At 50.8% G+C, this 21,260-nt stretch overlaps 10 protein-coding genes across 10 annotated transcripts; 5 read left to right on the top strand and 5 right to left on the bottom strand.

The window, feature by feature from the left end:
* Window positions 1–195: 195 nt before the first annotated feature.
* PC9H_001344 (uncharacterized protein) lies at window positions 196–1,854 on the top strand (the record flags this gene model as incomplete). The annotated part of the gene is made up of 12 exons (XM_036770994.1): window positions 196–271; window positions 328–378; window positions 433–584; window positions 638–777; window positions 837–855; window positions 904–928; window positions 977–1,163; window positions 1,220–1,393; window positions 1,451–1,557; window positions 1,609–1,640; window positions 1,695–1,717; window positions 1,776–1,854. The coding sequence occupies 12 exons, from the start codon at window positions 196–198 to the stop codon at window positions 1,852–1,854; spliced, it is 1,065 nt and encodes a 354-aa protein (XP_036636839.1).
* Window positions 1,855–1,961: 107 nt separating this feature from the next.
* Window positions 1,962–3,540, top strand: PC9H_001343 (uncharacterized protein; the record flags this gene model as incomplete). Its single annotated transcript, XM_036770993.1, has 4 exons — window positions 1,962–2,006; window positions 2,397–2,499; window positions 2,557–3,022; window positions 3,078–3,540. 4 exons carry the CDS (start codon window positions 1,962–1,964, stop codon window positions 3,538–3,540), a joined length of 1,077 nt encoding a protein of 358 aa, XP_036636838.1.
* A 687-nt stretch (window positions 3,541–4,227) lies between these two features.
* On the bottom strand, window positions 4,228–5,731 carry PKA2 (serine/threonine protein kinase, AGC; the record flags this gene model as incomplete). The annotated part of the gene is made up of 3 exons (XM_036770992.1): window positions 4,228–4,389; window positions 4,453–5,240; window positions 5,293–5,731. 3 exons carry the CDS (start codon window positions 5,729–5,731, stop codon window positions 4,228–4,230), a joined length of 1,389 nt encoding a protein of 462 aa, XP_036636837.1.
* Window positions 5,732–6,023: 292 nt separating this feature from the next.
* On the bottom strand, window positions 6,024–7,586 carry PC9H_001341 (uncharacterized protein; the record flags this gene model as incomplete). Its single annotated transcript, XM_036770991.1, has 8 exons — window positions 6,024–6,163; window positions 6,217–6,549; window positions 6,605–6,873; window positions 6,926–7,041; window positions 7,092–7,115; window positions 7,166–7,285; window positions 7,335–7,475; window positions 7,533–7,586. 8 exons carry the CDS (start codon window positions 7,584–7,586, stop codon window positions 6,024–6,026), a joined length of 1,197 nt encoding a protein of 398 aa, XP_036636836.1.
* A 2,124-nt stretch (window positions 7,587–9,710) lies between these two features.
* On the top strand, window positions 9,711–10,818 carry DPM1 (dolichol-P-mannose synthesis; the record flags this gene model as incomplete). Its single annotated transcript, XM_036770990.1, has 7 exons — window positions 9,711–9,862; window positions 9,914–10,013; window positions 10,064–10,098; window positions 10,152–10,227; window positions 10,278–10,303; window positions 10,354–10,548; window positions 10,599–10,818. 7 exons carry the CDS (start codon window positions 9,711–9,713, stop codon window positions 10,816–10,818), a joined length of 804 nt encoding a protein of 267 aa, XP_036636835.1.
* Window positions 10,819–10,947: 129 nt separating this feature from the next.
* On the bottom strand, window positions 10,948–12,302 carry PRE6 (Proteasome subunit alpha type-4; the record flags this gene model as incomplete). The annotated part of the gene is made up of 9 exons (XM_036770989.1): window positions 10,948–11,039; window positions 11,092–11,152; window positions 11,210–11,386; window positions 11,471–11,596; window positions 11,657–11,781; window positions 11,864–11,990; window positions 12,060–12,101; window positions 12,190–12,227; window positions 12,281–12,302. The coding sequence occupies 9 exons, from the start codon at window positions 12,300–12,302 to the stop codon at window positions 10,948–10,950; spliced, it is 810 nt and encodes a 269-aa protein (XP_036636834.1).
* A 465-nt stretch (window positions 12,303–12,767) lies between these two features.
* On the bottom strand, window positions 12,768–14,521 carry PC9H_001338 (uncharacterized protein; the record flags this gene model as incomplete). Its single annotated transcript, XM_036770988.1, has 16 exons — window positions 12,768–12,809; window positions 12,851–12,986; window positions 13,046–13,070; window positions 13,134–13,191; window positions 13,246–13,273; window positions 13,326–13,486; window positions 13,549–13,588; window positions 13,641–13,668; window positions 13,729–13,753; window positions 13,808–13,845; window positions 13,897–13,922; window positions 13,976–14,019; window positions 14,074–14,083; window positions 14,138–14,250; window positions 14,307–14,388; window positions 14,448–14,521. The coding sequence occupies 16 exons, from the start codon at window positions 14,519–14,521 to the stop codon at window positions 12,768–12,770; spliced, it is 930 nt and encodes a 309-aa protein (XP_036636833.1).
* A 1,584-nt stretch (window positions 14,522–16,105) lies between these two features.
* On the bottom strand, window positions 16,106–18,282 carry PC9H_001337 (uncharacterized protein; the record flags this gene model as incomplete). Its single annotated transcript, XM_036770987.1, has 11 exons — window positions 16,106–16,208; window positions 16,281–16,748; window positions 16,809–17,075; window positions 17,128–17,161; window positions 17,225–17,293; window positions 17,325–17,485; window positions 17,546–17,675; window positions 17,732–17,863; window positions 17,923–18,005; window positions 18,057–18,198; window positions 18,261–18,282. 11 exons carry the CDS (start codon window positions 18,280–18,282, stop codon window positions 16,106–16,108), a joined length of 1,611 nt encoding a protein of 536 aa, XP_036636832.1.
* Window positions 18,283–18,453: 171 nt separating this feature from the next.
* Window positions 18,454–19,524, top strand: PC9H_001336 (uncharacterized protein; the record flags this gene model as incomplete). Its single annotated transcript, XM_036770986.1, has 3 exons — window positions 18,454–18,727; window positions 18,781–18,911; window positions 18,964–19,524. 3 exons carry the CDS (start codon window positions 18,454–18,456, stop codon window positions 19,522–19,524), a joined length of 966 nt encoding a protein of 321 aa, XP_036636831.1.
* Window positions 19,525–19,698: 174 nt separating this feature from the next.
* TFB3 (TFIIH/NER complex subunit) lies at window positions 19,699–21,163 on the top strand (the record flags this gene model as incomplete). The annotated part of the gene is made up of 5 exons (XM_036770985.1): window positions 19,699–19,932; window positions 20,008–20,096; window positions 20,177–20,335; window positions 20,396–20,469; window positions 20,523–21,163. The coding sequence occupies 5 exons, from the start codon at window positions 19,699–19,701 to the stop codon at window positions 21,161–21,163; spliced, it is 1,197 nt and encodes a 398-aa protein (XP_036636830.1).
* Window positions 21,164–21,260: the final 97 nt, after the last annotated feature.

Here is a 21,260-nt window from a genome sequence, read left to right as displayed (position 1 = left end):
TTAGAGCATAGCCGGAGTGTATCTCCTTTTCTCTGTGCTACGTTGATGGATTTACGGCAATCAATGGGCGCGTGCCTACTCAACCTTACATCTCTCCCGTTTGTTTGAAATCGTCGCGGCGTTCGCGAAAGAATATAAACCCTGCGTTAATTGATCCTGACCCCACCCCCACCCCCTTCTTGCTCCCAACCAGCAATGCCTTCTTCAGAGCCCGTCTTCTCTACCCCCCTCACTAGGTTGTTTGGGATCAACCACCCCGTTATGTTAGCGGGTTCGTGTCCTGGCGTTTCTGTTCATTCGCAGCTGTCTAATCGCTACCGTTGTCAGGAATGAACGTGGCTGCCGGCCCAAAGCTTGCAGCTGCGGTTACCAACGCAGGTTGGTGGCACGATACCTGATAGAACGCGCGGGGAACTCAGCTTCGTCGTACAGGTGGCATTGGGGTCATCGGAGGCGTGCGCCAGAGCCCCAAGTTCCTCCAAGGTTCCATTGATGACCTGAAGTCCCATCTTGAGGACAAGAACGCCCCATTTGGCGTTGATCTACTGCTGCCCCAGGTCGGCGGGAGTGCTAGAAAGACCAATGCAAGCCACTAGTATCCACTTGCTTGCGCTCTACACTAAACAATAACTTGCAGTACGACTACACCGCTGGTCAGCTTCCTGAGCTCATCGACGTTATCATAAAAAACAAGGCGGCACTTTTCGTCTGCGCTGTGGGCGTTCCACCCAAATGGGCCGTTGACAAACTTCACGCCGCTAATATCAAGGTCATGAAGTATGTATTCCGCGGACATTCGGATTTGCGTCGGTATTGATCACCAATCCTTTATATAGTATGATCGGACACCCTAAGGTTTGTCATTACCCCTGACACGAGTTCCGAGTGGCTCATCTCGTCCAGCACGTTGCGAAAGCTCTTGCGCAAGGTTGGCCTCCTCAGCGGTATGCGTACCCCGTCACTGATTCTTTCGTAGGTGTCGATATCATTTGTGCACAGGGTGGTGAAGGTGGCGGTCACACGGGGGACACACCCTTCTCCATCCTGATCCCCGCCGTGGTTGATCTTTGCAAAAATGCTAAGAGCCCTCTAACGGGAGAACCCATTCTTGTCGTTGCGGCGGGCGGCATATCCGATGGTCGTGGTCTAGCCTCTGCACTCGCGTAAGTGCCTTTTTGATCCCGTAAAACAGGGTACATAGTTGATGGTCTTTGAATAGGTACGGCGCTGCGGGCGTCTGGGTCGGCACAAGATTTGTCGCTAGTGTGGAAGCTGGCGCTCCCAAGGCACACAAAGAAGCTGTCTTAAGCGCAGGCTACGACGACACCCTCCGCACGCTAGTTTACTCTGGCAGGCCGATGAGCGTCCGCAAAACACCTTACTTGACGGAATGGTAGGCGATCGTTCACCTTGTAGTCATCCCGTCGGCAAGTGATTAACTTAACCTTAGGGAGACATCTCGCCGTCATGAGTTAGAGAAACTCCTCTCGGAAGGGAAAGTGCCACACGAAGAAGAGCTCAAGGTTCACCCCGAAAGATCCGTCAGTGGCCATTCCTGTGAGTAACACTGCAAGTTTCCCTAGCACCTTCTTACCCTTTATGTAACAGGGTTGATGGGCAAAGTTGCTGGCGCTATCAAAGTACGTTCTCCCAGATGTCAACAGTTTTGTTCCTCATGCCTTCTTCTATCATAGGATATCAAACCTGCCCGAGAGATGTAAGTGACTGTTACCTTTGTCCGCCAGTAACTGTTGGCTGATCCATTCGCAAGCAAGTGTCGACGAGCTGGTAAACACAGCTGCCGCCAGCTTGCAGTCCGCAACATCCCAATTTGTGCCTAAAGCTCGGCTGTAAACGGCGCAGTATTGAATATGCGTGTACTTGGATATTTCTACCGGACAAGTAATGTATGTGATGACTTGGATATCTGATTTCCCATGTATCATAATCAATCTGCCACAATGCTCATCTACCTGTTCTACTCCAAGGATTATATCCTTCTCCAAGTATTCGCCCACTTCGTAGGGCATGCTCACTTAGAGTTCCGTGCGCTCAGTAGCTCCAATGGCAGCGCTTGAGGCGTCCGTCATTGGACATCGACTTATCATCGTGGGGCATCAGGGTCATCCGAGTGCTGGTTCGAAAGGCGAGATCCCGTGGGACGCATCGATCCTCCTACTCCACTTATAATGCAATGAAGATGATACGAAGGTGGTCCATTATCTCTTGTCCTTCCCACAACCCACCCTTGAATTTTATTCAAGATGCAACTGTTGCTCTACGCTATCGGTGCTCTAGCACTCTGTATGTTGGCGTTGTGGAGGCACGGTCGCTTGTCGTACCCCCACTCACTATCAATACTTGGATTCCTCTGCGGGGTCCCGGATTATTTCAAGCTCTCTGGTGTTCCTCCCCCAAAGCCGCTCTCTCATTTCGACATTGATAAGGCTAAACCCAGGCCTTATCGGCCGTTCCGGTGGGAATATCACCAGACCATGGGTATGCATTCCTTCACTCGCCCTCACACTCGTCACTCATTTCTCCCACCGTTCCTAGCTCTGAAAAAGATGGAACCTGATTGGTGGATAGAACTCGAATCTACGTACCGCGAGCGCCTGGCGCAGCGTAAGGCGCTGTACGCTGAACATGGCAAGAAAGTGCTGAACTACCTGCCTGGCAGTGAAAGCGCCTGCACGGAGCTTATGCATATGGTCATCCAATTCATTTGCGCTCGATATCCCAACCAATTTCAGTTCGACCCATTCTCCGGTCGCTTCGTGAATAAGATACTTGATGTCGAGGTCAATACGAAGGAAATTGCTCCATTGGTGTTCCTGCTGGAACATGTGCCAGAAGACTTCTTACTCACCGCCGAGGATGAGAAGACCGGGCTATACCACATGCGTGCTGGGATCGCCTGTTCTGCTGTCGGCTGGAACGTAGACGAGAAGATAGGTAAACCGATGCATGAGATACATCGAGTTGTGCCAGATTATGATAAAATGAAGCTCTCCATTGACCGGTCATTCTGGTTATTCGGTTCTCCTTGAATGAAGCTAACCGTGTTGTTTTCCCAGATTCTTCTCTAAAATGCCGGCTGACAAGCCCATTCAACGTGGATCCTGGGGCCTAGAAGTAGGACAACCATTATTTTGCCAGCCAGACGACCCGCACTTCGCCCTCCGTAACACACAATCGGCTAGTCTTCGAGTTGAAGATATTCATCTACGGGTGGATTGGCAGACCCTTCGCCGGCTGCCGCAATCAAAGTACATCGTCTTCAACTTCAAGGCCCTCTTCACGCCGATCACACGGTTCAGGGAGGAGCCATATATCCCGCGATTGGTAGCAAAGGTTATACGCGAAGGCAAGCGGTCAATTCTCGACTACAAGGGCACCGATCACGTCGAACACAAGGCATTGCCTGCATTGGACGAATGGGCGAGAGAGCAGGAGGAGAAGGGGTGGGTGCCGAAGGATTGGAAGGAGAGAACTTTGAATGAGGACCCATTCTTCCCTGGCTGGGAAGCCACCGTCTAGCCAGGACTAGCCCTGCTGGTTTGCTTAGTTCTGATGTATGTACAAATTGCATTACGATGTTGCTAACCGTGTATGTCCATGTCTTTCCATGCCATTGGTGCTTCCTTCTCCGAGTCTCGGGTGACACGATCAGAGACAGATTGACTCATCCAATGGTCTCAGTTCATTCATGTGCTTGTAACTAGGACGATGGACATATATTGATATATCAGATACACGACGATAAAGCAGACCAAGGAATGGGTGGAATACCAAGGAAACGCATAGGGTATGTAGGGTGGAAGGGCTACAGCAGTGGGGCGGGACAAGGCAAGAAAGGATAAATAGCGCAACGAACGGGTTATATATACAGATGAAGCGGTGGGCCAAGATGAATTTGTATCGAGGGCTTTTGTCCAGAGTCACTGGATACATATGGGGAGACGGGGAATAAAAACGAGCCGAAATGAGAGTGGGGAGAACGGGGTCTCTAGCAAGCAATGAATGATACAATAAGCGGTGAGGCTGAATTTAAATGGATAGCAATATAAGTTGGAATATTTAGCGGAACGCAAATGGATACACAAGGACTCCTGGGGCGCGGACGCGAATAAATAGAGAGGATGCAGACAAGATGAGAATGAGTGGCAACGAGATCTAGTCCAAGAAATGAGTAGCTAGGGAGTGAAGTGTAGTTTGAACCCGGGATCAGAATTCAAGGAATTGGTATGCGACAGGGTCGAAGCGCTGCTGGAGTGGGGGTGGGGTTTCTTCTCTTTGCAAGCCAGGCATTTCTTCAAGGATGGGAGGAGGAAGATGTACGAAGTTTCGGGTGTCTTCAGCCGACGAAGTGACAGGGATAATAGGCGCCTATTGAATGAAGACAATAGGTCAGCGAGTGTTATACCACCGAATCCAGCACTGAATACTAACAGTGATTTCACGCCTCTCTAGAGCATCCCAGTCGACACCTCTAAACCAAGGGTGATCCAACACATCCTGAGGGCCTCCAATAAGGTTGCCCAGCCGCTTCGTACGATCAGGGTGCAAGAAGTCCTTGATCAATTCTTTTGACAACCTGTCCATCCACTTTGGCCAGTGAATCACGCCAGCCAGAATTTTCTCATATATTCCATATGGCGATTCGTCGAAAAACGGTGGATACCCCACCAGCATCTCGTAGCAAAGGATGCCACAAGCCCACCAATCAGCCGCTTTTCCGTGCCCGTCCGACTGGATGATTTCGGGCGCAAGATACTCAGGCGTGCCGCAGAGCGTCCATGTACGGTCGTCGACAATCTTCGCGAAGCCGAAGTCCGTGAGGCGCAGATACCCACGCGAGTCAAGCAGGAGGTTCTCGGGTTTTAGGTCGCGATAGATGATGTTGAATGAATGGAGATACTTTAATGCGAGAATGATGGTCGCGAGGTAGAATCGTGTGACGTCTGGCGTGAAGCGCTGCGCACGGCGAAGGAGGGTGAAGAGTTCGCCCCCAGGAACGTATGATAGAAGCATGTAGATGTTGAGGCTGTCTTGGAATGTGGCGAACAGGTCGACAACGAAGGGATGGTGCACTCGCGACAGGATATACCGCTCTGCGTTGACATGCTCGACCTGGCGGAGGCGGACGATCTCAGACTTGCGCAACACCTTCATGGCGTAGAAGTTGGATTGAGGTGCCCGGTGTCGGACAAGCAGGACTCGACCAAACGTGCCAGTACCTAATCTCACATTCAATAATCAGTCCTGCGGAAGTACGTAATTCTTACACACCTAGCGTACCCTTGACCTCGAAATCGGTCAATCGGAGGGTACCAGGTCGTTGCAGATGGACTTGCTCATCGTCCAGACACCGCAATGGTGGCTGACCCGCCGGCTCGGGCATTTGGGGATCGACAGACATTTCCCCGAACTCCTGCCATTCATCGACGGTCGATGCGCCCTCTGAGGGTGGTGGTGCGAACTCTGCATTGTTCGCGACCTGCGAGCAATTAACAAACCGTGGCTCTGCGTCGACAATAATATCATCATCGCAATCTACAGAATCCCGTCCTGCTGTAGCCGACGCTGATTTTTCCGTGTGATCAGGCGACATGGGGGGTGTCAGGAGCGACTGTGAGTCCTGGATGTGGGTGTGAGTCATTGCCAGTTGTGGTTGGGGACGAATGGGGGGTGCGCTTGCTGGCAGCGACGAGGAGCGGGGGATATTCATGGAAAGAGGGTGACGGGAAGAACAGAGAACCTTGACGACGGCTCGATGAGCTTTTGAGTTGGCGCACTGCGCTTGAATGTCTTTGGTTGGTTTGGGTACCAACCACTCCAGAAGCACATCATCACGTGCACACGCTCTCACCAATACGCTCTCACCAATACAAGGCTATGCACCCAAAGTAATATACAGTACACTGGAGGCGAGATTACTGACACGTCTCGGACATCAGAAATTGCCCGCCCGACGTCAAGACCTTCCATGCGCCCACCAACATTCTGCGAGACCTACGGCATCAGTCATCCATTAAGTCAGCGAGCTCTCTTTCTTCTTCTTCTGACATTTGAAACGGGTTTTCGGGCTCTGATGGCTTCTCCACCTCCTTTTCTTGATTCCCAGATGTCGCATTGACACTCGACATAGGTTTCAGCAACTCTGCAAAGCGAGCATCAGACGCGAAGATGCCCGAGCAAGCACTGCACGCTTACCAGTTAACCTCCATTTCCTTATTGTCCCATCCAAGCTGGCGCTAATGATCCAGGGCTCCACCCTTTGCCTGCCGTCGTCCCCGACGAATTTTCTGACCCATAACCGCAAGGCGGTAACATCGTGCCAATGCGCGTCCATCTCACTGATCAGTTCGGGTTCTTGCGGTGACGAAACATCGTAGACCCGAATCATATCTCCTGCACCTGTTAGCACGTATGGCTCGGCGAGGTCCGTGGTTGAGAGTGGCAGGATACATCGCACTGTGGTAGGATGCGCGATAAGATATGGTGATTGGTCTGTGGGTTTGATCTGGACAGTCTCATCAGCAGAGGCTATATTTCGTGATGCGTTAGAAGTTGACTGTTCAACAGGGCTCGCGTGCATTACCTGTCCACAACTGGCCATTTCCATATAGTATCTCATTAATCTTCGTGCGATGATAGTTCAGCTCTTGTTTGAGCGAGCTACGCCATCCATCATCCCCATCACCCTTGTTCAATTCCCAGAGCTTGATCATGCCCATAGTATCAGCCGTATAAAGATTGGCAGATGTTGATGACAGTGCCTGTCCGTCTAGCGATTCCACCGGCCTAGTGTGGGCTGATATCACGCCCACGCATTTTAGCGGGCTGCCTGACGCCGCTTTTGACAGATCCCTTTCGCAGACACGTTAGTTGCGACATTGAAGGGATCAAGAAAGTGACAAACCAAAGACGTACAATCTTGTCCGAGCCTGTTGACACCAGAAGCTGCAGAGATGGGAAGACAAGGAGGGCCTTGACAAAGTCCGAGTGGGCCTCTGTTGAGGATAAGAGCTCTTTCGACTACGTTGGCGTATTAGCTTTGTATTGCGGCTGTGGATTGTCGAACATACATCTACATCCCACAGTTTGATTGTCTAAACCGGTGTCAGAGGAATCCTCTCATGTTGAGCAATATGTATCGGACCTGATCCCATGATCCACTGATTAGAATCTTCCTGTCGCCGCTCCCATAGCGCTTGTCCATAAAGGCGATAGATGTAACGGGTCCTGTATGCCCGCGGAATAACTGCAGAGTCCTCCCCGACTAGCCCAGCATCAGACACCGCTGAACCATGCATCACGAAAACGAGCACCTCTAGATTGATCTTGCGAATGACATGCGTGTTCTCCGCTATCCAAGCATCTCCGCCTCTGACAATAATGGACAGCGCCATTCCAGGAAGTTGGATCGGCGAGCCCAGCGATTTGGTTCGTTCTGCCTTCAGACGACGGGCCTAGGGTCCTGGGATTCGACTTTTGAGTATTCATCGCGATTGGGGGAGCTGACATACTTCATTGAGAGCAAGATGTGCCTCTGTGACAAGGAGTTTGTCTGTATCAGCCATTATTCAATCAAGATATCGCAGGATCGAGGGCGGTAAATATATATTGTGGCCCGTTGTATTGTTGTAAGCGGGAAGGTAACCAAATGTGCACGTGACAAGCGGAACGGAGGAAACGGAAGCGGAGAGGAAATACTGCTAGTATTGATGCATACTAGTTGCAAACGTGCATCAAGCACAAGAAATCCAAGGACAACTCAGTGATGGCGTACATTGACCAGAAACTACTCTGCTGCAGCGACGTGCAGCATGCTCACAAAAATGAAATTCTTTGCGAAGTTTAGTACCAACCAAATACCGAAGCTTGGGCACAGTCCGAACTTCGACCATAATGGTATCTCAACCCGAGGGTGTGCCCAAGATAGGATTGACTCAATCTGTATGCGTGTTGATAACAGACCTACAACAGAGTTACCCGTGCAGTAGCAAAGTGCTGTAAGGCATCAGCGTGACGAACATGGACTTTGTTCGTAGACTGAATAATTTCGTCAGGTCCGCCTATTTACCTCCCGGTTCAATCGTTGAAATAAATACCAAACCCGTTGAACAAGTCAATTGGTGCGATGCAGTGTGCACTTCAGGGCTAATTGATATAGTTGTAAATGGCACGACCTTGGAGACTTGAAGCAGAGGTGTCGTTCCTCAAGCCGTCCACTGTGGCGGTATTCTTATTCCCTGAGTCAATGTACACTGTTTGCTTGTGAATTATCACCATGTTCTTCATCGACGGTTGACCGGTTTGCTGGGAATTGGTTGATTGTGAACCGCAACTGGCATGCTTGCCAGAATCGTGACTATTTCAAAGTTCCCACGCACCATCGGAACACGTTCACAACTCAGTGCTCATCCTCAGTGTTTTGCCTAAGTCTGTGTGAGTCATAAAATAATGACTTAGCCGGACCTAGGCCGGAATATTTACCGTAAAATGACTTGAAAATGATTTTGTGGGTCCCTTTCGGGTATCGAAGAAAACAGGTCAAGTCAAGTCTGTTAGTGTCTAAGTCAGTCATGGAAAGTCAGGCCACCATGTTCAACGCAACAGTCGCTCACGGTCAGTGATGGTCAGGTTAAGTCAAGTACAAAACCGTTCTCAGGCAATAAAATAAATTCATACTAATAGTAAACATGATGCAATATATATATGTAATCTGGAAGCGGGCGTAGTAGGTGGGGTGGGGTAGAAAGCCATCCATGGAGGCCGGCAGGGGTAGTTGATTGGTAAGAAGGGGTGGGATCATTTGGATACGAGGATATAGCTGAGTCATACATACAACTGGTTGGCTGGAGGCATCACATTGACGTTGAAATATAAGGTACTCACAAACCCCCTCCGTGTCCATGGCATGATGATTGCGTGTATTGAGTGGTCTGGAAGCTTGAACTTGAGTATGAGAGTCGGAATAGTTAGCGAAGCGCGTAGGGGAATGGGAATCCTGCCAGTAGTCTGTTTGCCAGGCGCGTGGATCCAGAGAGTTGGAGCAGTTGTTATCCACACGGGGCGCGTTACGGCGAGAAGAGATGTCAAGAGCTTCAATTCGGGGCCGCATTGAATGCCCCAAGTGTTGTGAACGGTTGTCGAAGAAATAAGTGGACATTGGGGATGTTGGTGAGGAGTTGAAACGTCGAAACGTTGAAGTCCAACAATTGAACTGGCCATCGAAATCAAAAAAGATTATGTAATTGAAGACAGGGGGGCACCAGCGCCTGTCACCAGTATTCATGCTCTTCCAAGTCTCTCGTCTCGTATCTAAATACCCCTGCATTATCCGACATTCAGCACCCTCAAGATACCCCCTTTGTCACTTCCTGAGCAACTGCTCTTAGGCTAGAGCCTTAATGTTCTCTCGATTAATGCATCTTCGCCCCTGGGATTAGTTCCCCTTACATAAGCAATGTCTGAATCCTATTACTTTACGCTCCCATTCCCAGTCAAACTAAGTCACTGTAAGTTTGCTTTTCACCGACTTAGATTTCGTCGGGACCTTCCGCACAAGATCAAAAGAGGAAGGTGCCGGAATTTTTACATCAAAGGTACGGAAACTGACGAATTCCATCAAAAAATGGACTTACGTGGACTTTATACTGACTTAGGCAAAATACTGAGGCTCATCAATCATTTCTCATTTCATGAACCCGTTTGAGAGCAGTGCCTCACTCAGCATGCAAGGTCAATTCAACTCCCAAGATACCCACAAATACTCTGTTATCCTTCCGACTTACAATGAGCGCAAGAATCTACCCATAATAGTCTGGCTGCTCGCTAAGACGTTCAATGAACAGTACGTTTTTGCACGTATCCGCCGGGGGGTTGTCACCAACTGTATCAATAGCGGGCTGGCCTGGGAGATCATCGTTGTCGACGACGCGAGTCCGGACGGTACTCAGGATATCGCGAAACAGCTGGCTTCTGTGTACGGCGAAGATAAGATTGTGCGTAACTCGGCATTCTGGCGTTCGCTCTCGCGCTGAAGAATATCCAGCTTCTCAAACCCCGAGCTGGAAAACTCGGACTTGGGTGCGTACCATGCACAACTTTGCTAGTGGACTTGGTTGTTGAGGTACTCGCAGAACCGCATACGTTCACGGCCTGAATTTCTGCTCTGGAGACTTTGTGATTATCATGGACGCGGACTTTTCTCACCACGTACGTGCACCATACAACCTTGGGTTTCCGCCAACTCACTTCTTCTGAAGCCGAAATTCATACCTCAATTCATTGCGTACGTGTCCTGAAAGCGCCTCGTCTTTCCGTGCCTAACCAACGGTGCAGCCTACAAAAAGCCTACAATCTGGACATCGTGACCGGAACGCGATACAGGTCGACCTCAACACCTCATTTGGCTGAAGCCACACCCGGAGGCGTGCACGGCTGGGATCTGAAGCGGAAGCTCGTGTCCCGAGGTGCTAACTACCTGGCCGACACGGTGCTCAGCCCGGGGGTCAGCGATCTGACTGGTAGCTTCAGGTGTGTTTGCCCTTCGAATGCTGCGACGTTCAGCTAACATGCTGTGGTAGATTATACCGTCTGCCTGTGCTCCGCCACATCATCTCGGTGACACAGTCGAAGGGATACGTGTTCCAGATGGAAATGATGGTCCGCGCACGAGCATTAGGGTATTCTGTAGGTGAGGTGCCGATTACATTCGTAGATCGGATATTCGGCGAAAGTAAGTTGGGGGCAAACGAGATAGTACAGTATGCTAAGGGTGTATGGACTCTCTTCACTGGTGTTTGATGCTGTCGCTTGTTGTGTTTAATTTATTATATATCCCGCTTCGACTGTAGGTCTCGCTGAGGTTCTCGTGTTGGATGTGTTATGCTGTTGATATCAAAATCGTAATATGAATACAGACCAGATGTGAATTTACTGCGACGGTCCAGCATCTCCTGCGCGCTGCGTCATAGCTGCTTGGCCAGCAGCTGTAGCGGCCAATCGTGATCGTTTCCTCTCCGCCTCTATAATACACATGAGCGAACATATTCAAAGACAACGAGAAACGAAACGCACCTGCTTCCTTCTCCCTTTCTATCTCGGCCACGATCGCCTCTATCTGCGTAAGGTCGAGATGCTTCGAGGGCATATAATCAGAACCCAGACTGCGGCGACAAATGGAGGTAGAACTCACTGTGATTTTGCCGTAGCTCTCCATTACGCTGATTTCGATATTCTTTGCGCCCGTTTGCACGACTTCTAATAGACTCTTTACGGTGAGTTTGATCGCCTCTTCGCGCGTGAGGTCGTCTCTGTGGTTCTTCTCCAGGAATTCGCGGACGGTCTTTGATGAGCGGCCAATAGCGTTCGCCTGCACAGATCGATGTCGTGATGTTAGTTGGGCCATGCATCCTACAGGAAAGCACAGGTGAGGGGCAGGGAGGTCGAAACGCACCTTCCAGGCGCTGTAGATGCCACTGGGTTCTGTCTGGTAGAGGCGCGGTTTGGTGTCGTACGGGTCGAATCCGACGATGAGGGTGGAGATTCCGAACGGTCGGACACCTCCCGATTGAGTGTATCGCTATAAACACACAATAGGTTAGAGGGTATGAGGGTGTGAAGTGAATGAAGGGGGACTTACTTGTTGGATTCCAGCGATATGTCTTGTGATGTACTCGACGGTGACGGGGTCCTCGACTGTGAGTCTGTGGCTTTGGCATTCCACCCGGGCTTTGTCGATCAAAACGCGCCCATCGGCAGTCAGACCTTCATATGCGAATGAGCATCGTACAAGTGTAGCAATAATTGACGACGTCTCGCTAACGATTGCGTGTAGAAAAGCGCGTACCTGCAAAGGCGAAACATATGTGATCGTCAAGCATGACCACCTTCCTGACCGTGCGTGGATCTTGGAGTTGCAGGATCGATTTCTTCTCGACGCCGAGCACCACCACGTCTGCGCCTCGAACGCCGACCTGGTTCCCGTTCAATTCAATTCAATTACCAGCCACATAGATGGATGTCGCCATGCGCGGTGCACTTACAGCACATGTCCCCTTCTTGACGGCTTCCAAAGCATATTCGACCTATAAACCACCACCACTGTCTCGTCAGCTAACCGCTTCGCATTTCGTGTTATATATGCGCGGAATGCGTGCATGATCGCGATCTGACCTGGAACAAATGCCCGTCCGGGGAGAAAACGGTGAGCGCTATAATGTAGTATATCAGCAAAGGTCCTTGCGCGTGGAGAATGGGACTGTACCGCGATCGTACGACCTCGACATGATCTAAGTGAGTGGTTTGGTGAAGTGGTCAATATGTGCGGTACACGCGTCGAGCATCGAAATCCCCTTACGTAAACTAGCCCCTGATGCTCATAGGGGATGCCTTCTCACCTTCACGGCAAAGCACACACCCAATCTGCCTAGAACCTAACGAAATTATTCAATTTATTGTACGCCCATCGATCCAGGGGCCACAGACACCCCGGTGTGGTATTAAGCTACCGAATGCACATATACACGAACTGATACAAATTTTCCATGCTACAGGAGCCAATTCGAGAGACCAAGATAAAGTATGTGCTAGATGATGTCCATGCCACGGGAGAGAGGGGGCATGCGGAATGCGAGGATGTGAGTGTATGTAAAGAGGAGTTTTGGTGAGGAGGGGATCACCAAGGGTATGGATGGTCGCTAGATATCCCTTTGGATTCTTTGACTAGTATGGGAGATGGCGAGACTGGGGACTTAAACGATATGCTTCGGTTCTGAGGTGAATCGGCGATCAGTCTAATACTTAAGGTATGACGGTAGAAGATGAGGGGACTTACAGCAAGGGAGTTGTCCGACGAAGCAGCACTCAGACCGCTTGGTGGATCACTCGCGTTAGGTTTAGACAGGCTTGTGGTAATGCGAACGGACAAGCGAGAGTCCGGTTCTTGGTGAACTCGTTCACGAGCATTTAGCCTGCGAGCAGAACAATTAGTTGGACCGTTACCTTTCGATGGTTGACTGGATAGACTCACATAGCAAGGAATGAATTGATATATACTAAAATCGCAAAGTTAGGTTAATATTGTCTCTCGCAGCGATGTAAGCACTGAGGTAACTGACGTTTCGTAAGGAGTGACTCGATGCCCATGAATACAAGCGTTTTTGGCATGACAACATACTGTCAACACACGGGTTAGCACGTCTGCTTACACTGGCTGCAGGATACACTTACGGCGATCAATGCTGATGTAGAGCATGCACTATGGAACAAAGTTAATTCCGGTGTCGCACTCCATGAGCTAGCCAACATACCTGGTAAGAAAGCCAGATCCCAGAACGAATTGCATCATGGTCGCGATCTTGGAGTTCATCCGTGATTGCAGCCCTCGACTCCGTTGAAGGTAGTATACCATCGCACCGGCGATGATAAAATCGACAATGGTAGCCGTTGCGAGAGACGAGATGATCGCCCACTGCAATAGATGTGGCGTGAGTCGGGTTGTTTTGATGAGATATAATGAGTTTGGAAGCTTACACCGATCTTCTGATGGTCGGCTATGTCTTTCAACGTATAACTAGATTCCAGGTGAGGAAGGAGCTCCTGGCGTAGTTGGAGACTGTACGTACACTTGGTGTGCGAGGACCATGCCAATCCCTGAGTAGGAGAGGAATGATTACTACAGGAGGTCATCAATAAGCAATGTTAAGTGCGTACCAAAGGCGCCTGCAACGGTCGCAATCTATCATTCCTCGTTAGTAATCGGGTCTGCTTAGATGTATAGTACTGAACGTACCACGACGTAGGCCAGAAGAGCATTGTGGTACCCGCCAACTGAGTGCGGGTTATAGACAGAACGCTGCGGGGAAGAATTAAGGAACTTACGGAGCCACACTCGGTATGTATACAATCTGCCAACTCGTGAATGAGTGTCGGCGCCATAAAAGCAGCGGAGAGAACGTACCCCTGCACCAGAAGGATGATGACCACGTTGATCACGATTTGAAGCTGCCATTATTGTCAATAACTAAGCACCGTGCTGGGAAACACGCCGATGCACACCTTCATGGACCTGCACAAGTGGAGGGTGAGCAACATAACAAGCTTGTTAGTGTTCTGAGCTCACCAGACAATCTCATTCAGTGTCGTCGGGTTTGAGAATCCCGTTACGCAGTAATGGTATACACCGTGGGCAATGAGGAATAGGTGGAAGGTATCGAGTGTCCATAGCACACCAACCTAGCGGTTCTGGTGAATCAGGCCAGAAGGGGGGACGAAGGAGCGGGCCAACGTACCGCTACCCGATGCACCGTGGAGTCCCGCTTGTAGAACCAATGATAGTACCAGTAGGATTGCAGGCTGGTCACTCCGTACAGCCTGCATCGCGCAAGATATGATTACTGTTTCCGCTGCAGAAGAACACAAGCTCGACTTACACTGCTGCCAACACCGACCCAATAAACAATGATCCAAGCATGTTATCCAACGTCTGTCCTTCACCGTACGGCATGATTGCGAAGTTCGAAGTGGAGCAAGGCACCAGCGTAGGAGGAGGGGTGAAACGTTCGTCTTAGGCCAGAGACGCGTGGGGAGGTCTGAACGAAACGAAGGTCATACATATATCCGCAAAACCGCAGAACATATGCGAGCTGTCAACTCACCTCCAGGGGACACCAGGCTACGGTCGTGATCAGGTTGAATCACAAGTCGCGCACGGATATACGATACGACGGTCTACATTTTGAAATGCTACTAAAGGGATTAGAGGTTAGCCCATGATTCAAGGCGCATTCGAGGTGAAACGCTTAGCGCACGACGACGATGCCTGGCCACATGGATGTCAGGGACCGATAAGGGACCCGCACCGCTCTTGCACCCCGCAAAATCAACGGAGCAAGCGGATCACCCACGTGTAAACGGACTTGTCGTCCACGAAACGGAGCCTGCGACTCCACGGATTGCGGGCTCCAGCATGCGGCATCGTATGGCCCAAGGGCATGCAAGAAATTATATTTAAAGCTGGGGTCACCATCCATTATCACGCCCGCGTTCATCAGCACCCCGACATATGGCTTCACCTTCGTTTCCGAATTTCTGTCGACGGCGACGGCCGCGAGCACTCGACCATCCTCTTCGGTACCGAAACCAAGAAAGTTGAAAACTCACTTGATCGCTGCGCGTGTACACCCTGATCGAATGTTATTTTGGCGGTTTGTGCCCATCATGGCATCAATTGGACGGACATTTGCGGTCTAGCCAGGCTGACAGGCTGACTGAAACTGTTCATGTGGCGGGTCGTTAGGATGAGTATTGGAGCAGACTGGAGCCCTCGTCCTTGTTCTTCGAAAATTCACCGAGCGCACGAAACACGTCTCAAGGCCCGCCTCGAAATCTACGTCTCGTGTTCCGGCGGCGCCAGCATAGGCTGTCTTCCGTTCACTTTCATCCGGCGATTCTAGGCACAACGAACGTGTAGTGGCGACCGAAAACCTCTTGTCTTCAATCCTCCTGCAATTGGCTTTCCGGACTCCGATGCTTTAGTCTCCGTTCTGGCAGTCTAAGGCACCATTCGCCGATCATCGATCACTACAAAATAACATTGGGGTCCACTTTGCGTGGGAGCTCACATCGGACCTCCTGCCAACGTTTTGCTGGTGTTTTCCTGGTGATACCCTTCAATCTGCCGTGGACGCGCGTCTCGAGTCCTCTTGGTCGACCTTGTAAATACGGGTTTGCCACTGCGTTGGGCCCATCAGTAAAATCGAGCCGTAGAGTGTCGTGGCATCAGAGAAAGAGTAACAGATTATACTTCATTTAGCGGGGAACGCCACCACAGGACCGACAAACGCAAGGAGAGGAAGACACAACGTACGGCAAGCGCCTTCACCGAACTAAGCCTGGCCAACCTACTACACTCCTGCTCCCGAGTCAGATGATAGCCAAGAAATCATGTGCAAGATTAAGGATTTGTTATGTACATGTACCAACTAATCTACGAAATTAATTATACATCATTATCCGTGCCCATTATACAGTTATAACACGCTATGATCTCCCCAAAAATTCTCCCAAATACACATTCGGCATCAAGTGATTAGCAATATCTGGTACTGCGCACGACCTTCCTCGCATTCTGTTCTTTCTCCGTCAACGGTGCGGTCATTGGGAAATATAAGATCTGGTATTCCTTCTTGTTCCTGTATAACGTGTAGAGTAAATGTTAGTTGAGACGATTGTGGCAATGATGATTAAGTGCTTTTCAAGCGTACCCGAGTTTCTTAGACTCCAACCGAAAGGAGACGAGGACCTGGCTGGGCGGCATTTTCTCCACCAGGCCATCGAGCTTCGTTTGCTCGGTCTTGGCTTGCTTCTTGGTCCCTTTCGTGGGTGCATTCGTTCCTACCACCTCCACCTCCGCCTTCTCCTCGTCATGGTCGTCTACCAAGTTGATCAAGTTACTCTGCCCTGACCCATTCACTGGTGGTTTGGCCGCTGCGCCCGACGTGTTAGCTCTAGTAGCGGCAGGTACGGTGCTATCCTGTCGTGACCGCTTTTGTTCGACGGGGGATGATTCAAGAGATGGCTTCCGCTTTTGATGCGATGAGGCACGGGAAGCTGGACTAAAGAAATCACGTATACTGCGATGCTTTGTTAAAGGGCCATCGCTTCGCGAAGATGCGTCTGGGTTGCCGCCCCATAGAGATAATGCTGCCCGACGTAAGGCGGGTTTCGGGACTCTGAGGCAGAAGAATATGTATACATATGATATGTCAGTGGATGAGCATGAAGAAAGGTACCTGGAGGGGTCGAAGGTCAACAAATTGACTTCTCCCTTCTTCGTGACTTCGTATCCCACGATCGTCCTCGAATGGCCTTGATGCTGGAGAATGATGGGCATCCTTTCAGTGATTCTGACTGCCTCTCCTTGAGGTACACCTTCGATATATTTGCGAGCATCGAAGTCCTTCATTTGCGATAGACTGCTTGAAGAGAAATATGCAACTATCCAGTCGATTAGAGGCTGGACGCCTGAAGATTCTAGTTTGAACTCCACCAACTCTGCACTGTCGAAAGCAAGTCAAAGAAAGACCGTATTACACAGACCGCGGCACTAACGGTATACGGCGGTAAGTGAATGCCACCCATAGATCTAGGCGGTCATATGGTATTAGGGATTAAGAATAGTTCAGGTAAGACTTGTCAAACAGCTTACCTGACGTGCCTATCCATTTCCTGGTATTCACCAAGTTCTTCAACTCCTTGCGGCCTTCTTCGTCAAAGCCTAGGCACATATTACTGAGCCACAGTCGAACCGGCGTCAACAAGCCGTCGTAAGCACTTGCCATCTTTCCAAGCATTCTCAATCCAACGCTGAAGATTTCTCACACCAGGGGAGATAGGTGAATCAAGAAACGGAAAGTAGAGAGGTTGTAGCTGCTGGTCCATCAGAGCAGCACAAGCCATCAAGAAGTTCCTATATCTGGATGGCGTTAAACGGTGACGTAGGAAAACGAATGGCAGCGGGAGAACTGACCCGCATCCCCAGGTGGCGTCCCAAGTTTCCCTCGGGATATAAACCGCTTGTTCGTAGCAAAGTACTGCACGTCTTGTTTGGCCCTTGGCTTGTAACTGCTTCAAAGCCCGCTGCAGGAGTTTTATCATACCTATTATACAAGCATCCTCAGCGCATGTCACCTCCATATACAAGAATAGTGCCAACCAGGGTAGTAATGGGGTGGGGGCGGTGAGCTCGAAGAAGGGTACCAAAATGCCTCCTTGCCTTGCCCCGTTCTCACCGTCTTCTCCGCGGCGCTGCTGGTACTTTGCGTAGCTTCCTCCTGCTGGTTCTGTGCTACATATTCCACGCAATTGTGAATGTCAGGCCTCAGACCGGGTGTTGTATGTGTGCACCTTGGTAATGGCGTTGATAGTGTCGACATATCTTCACATCGGGCCGATCAGCTAGAGGTACCCCGCAGAATTGGCAGTTGTAGCTATTTCGCCTTCACTTTCATGGATGAACACAATGGCTGGATGAAGCTTACTCGTTAGTATCCGGAGATTCCCCGCCAAAGTGGCTCTTCGAGGAGGATCCATGCTTGTTAGCAGGCATAGGTTGCGCCCTGGCGTAGTTCAAGGCTGGAACACGAGTCGCGTTGATCGTAGTAGCGATTATGGAGAATGCGACTGTAAAGGAGTGCAATGAATAAGATGAGCGCGTCGAGATCACGTGGGTAGAAGCTTCATACTTGTCCCGCCGAGATCACTCATCCCATGGATTGCAAGTCCATGAGTTCTCATAATTCCGCTTACTACCGCTGAGTCGGCGCTGACACACTGATGTCCAGAGGCATCCTCGGATCAGCGTATATATATCCCATATCCATCCTGGCTGGCCTCGTAGCAATTCTATTCACCGTACGACGTCTATCTTCAACCACGATGACCAAACCTTGGAAAGCAGCTTTGGATGCTCTGCCCTCGACGCCCGATAATATCCCAGCGTTCTTCTTTGCGCATGGGTCGCCCATGCTTGCCACGCCTCCGACTGGGGGGCACGCAGTCTTCGGCGCGAGACAGGGCTTGATGGCGTATCAAGGTCCTAATGGCCCACTTGCCAACTTCTTGCGGGATTTCGGGCCTGCGCTGCTGGAGAAGTACAAGCCAAAGGGGATAGTGGTGTTCAGTGCGCATTGGGAGTCTCCACAACGATTAGGTGTGCTGCGATGTTCATTTGCTATTACCAATGACGACTGACCTGTGCTAAAGTTACTGATTATGGTGATGAGAACCCTCTGCTAATGGATTACTATGGGTTCAGCCCGGAACTCTATCAACTCAAGTTTAAGTCGCGAGGGGACAAAACACTAGCTAACAGGGTCGTCGAGCTTTTCAAAGAAGTGAGTATCACTTGTGTTACAAAACGGCACTTTGGCTGGACTTTCTACGAAGGCAGGTCTCCCAGCTCGCACTACACCCCGCACGGAAGCCCGAGGCGAAGACGGGCGCGGCTATACTGGCCCAGGCCTCGATCACGGCGTATTCGTCCCCTTCCGCATCATGTTCGGCGACGAGTTCACCAGCATCCCCATCGTCCAAGCGAGCATCGACTCGTCCCTCAAGCCCGCTGACAACTGGAAGGTTGGCGAGGCCGTGCGCAAGCTGCGGAAGGAGAACATCCTCGTTCTTTCCGGGGGCCTCACGATTCACAACCTGCGCGATTTCTCGGCATTCCACCCAGATACGGCAAGCGCGGCGTATAAATCCTTCGACGAGGCGCTGCATAAGGCCATAGCGACGCCGGAGCCTGCTAAGAGACAGGAAGCGATGTACGGGCTGACAAAACATCCGGGGTTTAGGGCTGCACATCCGAGAGAAGACCATTTTGTGCCGCTGTATGTGGCGGCGGGTGCTGGATCTGGAGACCTCGCCAACGGAATACCGGAAGGCGAGGTGAGGACTATCGTAGATCTATATGGGATTCCGACCTTTGCTTTTGGTGTCGTTGGGTAGTTATGAGTTGCCTATCCATCAAAATGTACTATATATCTTTTCTTTGGGTGGTTCGCATTTGAACTTGAATTTCGTTGCGAATGGGAGAATATAGGAAACAACAGGGGTAACTCGGTCTCGTGACCACTAGTCATGATCGACTCACGCTCAAGCTCGTCCTGAGTAGAAACCATTATGTCCTCCAACCCGCGATCCAATGTTGCTGGCACCTGGCTCCAGGGAAAGACAATTCGCAAGGGTAGCAACTTGTCCGCCTCATCAGCTCTTCGCTCAGCATCCCACACACGGTCGACCACGCCTTCCGTCGTCGGGTCGACCTCCACCTCTTCGGCACCGACAAGCATCTTTCTGGGCGGAGGGGCGGGAGGGGGTGTCAAGGATCCTTCGGGTAGGGTGTCTGAATTCTCTGTAAGTCGTTATGCTTATTCCCTTGGGGAGGGGAGGGAGCTCCTCTTGTATTGAATGGTGGGGTATGGATGCTAGTCAGCAGACGACCAATGTCCGGTATGCAAGAGCGACCGCTACTTAAACAACAAACTGCGCCTCCTTGTAAGCACTTGCTACCACAAAATGTCGGTGCGGACGACTTCCCCACACTATTGGAATTACTCATTTACTCATTTATTCTCTTATTGAATCGAATAACGTGTAGGTGTGAATCATGTATTGACCGCCTGTTCACCCTTGGGCCCGCTCCATGCCCCGCACCCGGCTGCACGAGGGTGCTGCGCAAACTCGCGTTTATGCCGCAGACGTTCGAGGATCTGGGCGTAGAGAAGGAAGTCGCTATACGCCGTAGGATAGCGAAAGAGTCAGCCTCATCCTCACCTTGCGCTTCACAGAAACCAATGCTAATGATGTTCTGTCGTAGATTCAACAAAAGGAGAGAAGACTTCCCCGACCTTCGCTCGTTCAACGATTATCTGGAAGAAGTGGAGGATATTAGTATGTTCGATACCCTTGCTATCGCTTCTGGCTGACGAAGTGGACACTGTCAGCGTTTAATCTCATAAATGAGATTGACCTTCCGAAGACGGAAGCTCGAATACTTCAATATCGCACCGAGAATGCTGCCATAATCGAGCTCAACATACAACGGGAGGAGGCTTACGCACAGTCCCTCAAAGAGCAGGAAGAATCAGAACGCCGAGAGCGCGAGCAACGCGCTGCTAAGCTTCGGCGGCAAGAAGAGGAGGAGCGCGAAGAGAAGGAGAAAGACAAACGGGAACTCATCGACAAGCTGGAGAACAGCCAGACGGATGCGCGGAAAGTAGTTGCGCGCTCGCGGGCGGAGGCGCAGAAGCGGTCGAGTGCAAGGGCGGCATCGGGGAACAAGGGCATGATATCCGCCGCAGAGACGACGCGGGCGCTGCGGACGCGGGCGGCGCAGAACGCTGTGCCCGACCCGCCGCACGTACCGCTTCAGGACGACTACTATGCGTATGAGGATATGTTTGTGATGCAGCCCGGGGGGTATGATGATGTGATGAGCGAAGCCGTACGGAGAGATAGGGAGGGGATCATGCGTGGTGGTGGGTATCGCGTTGAGGAGGCTTGGGAACGCGCGCTCAGGAGCTCGGTGGCTGGTTTGGATTTGATGCCTCGCGGCGGGGATGTGATAATGACCTCTTCTTCCTGACCGTACATAATGAATAAACTGTACCAATAATACAAATAATTGTGCACTGCTGAATCTCTTTCATGGCTCCAACCTCATGTACGTCCATGGGTACATC

Source organism: Pleurotus ostreatus (assembly GCF_014466165.1).
Source record: "Pleurotus ostreatus strain PC9 chromosome Unknown scaffold_1, whole genome shotgun sequence".
NCBI classification, from domain to species: domain Eukaryota; kingdom Fungi; phylum Basidiomycota; class Agaricomycetes; order Agaricales; family Pleurotaceae; genus Pleurotus; species Pleurotus ostreatus.
Note: the sequence above shows the minus strand (reverse complement) of the source record. Positions and strands in the feature narration are given on the sequence as shown.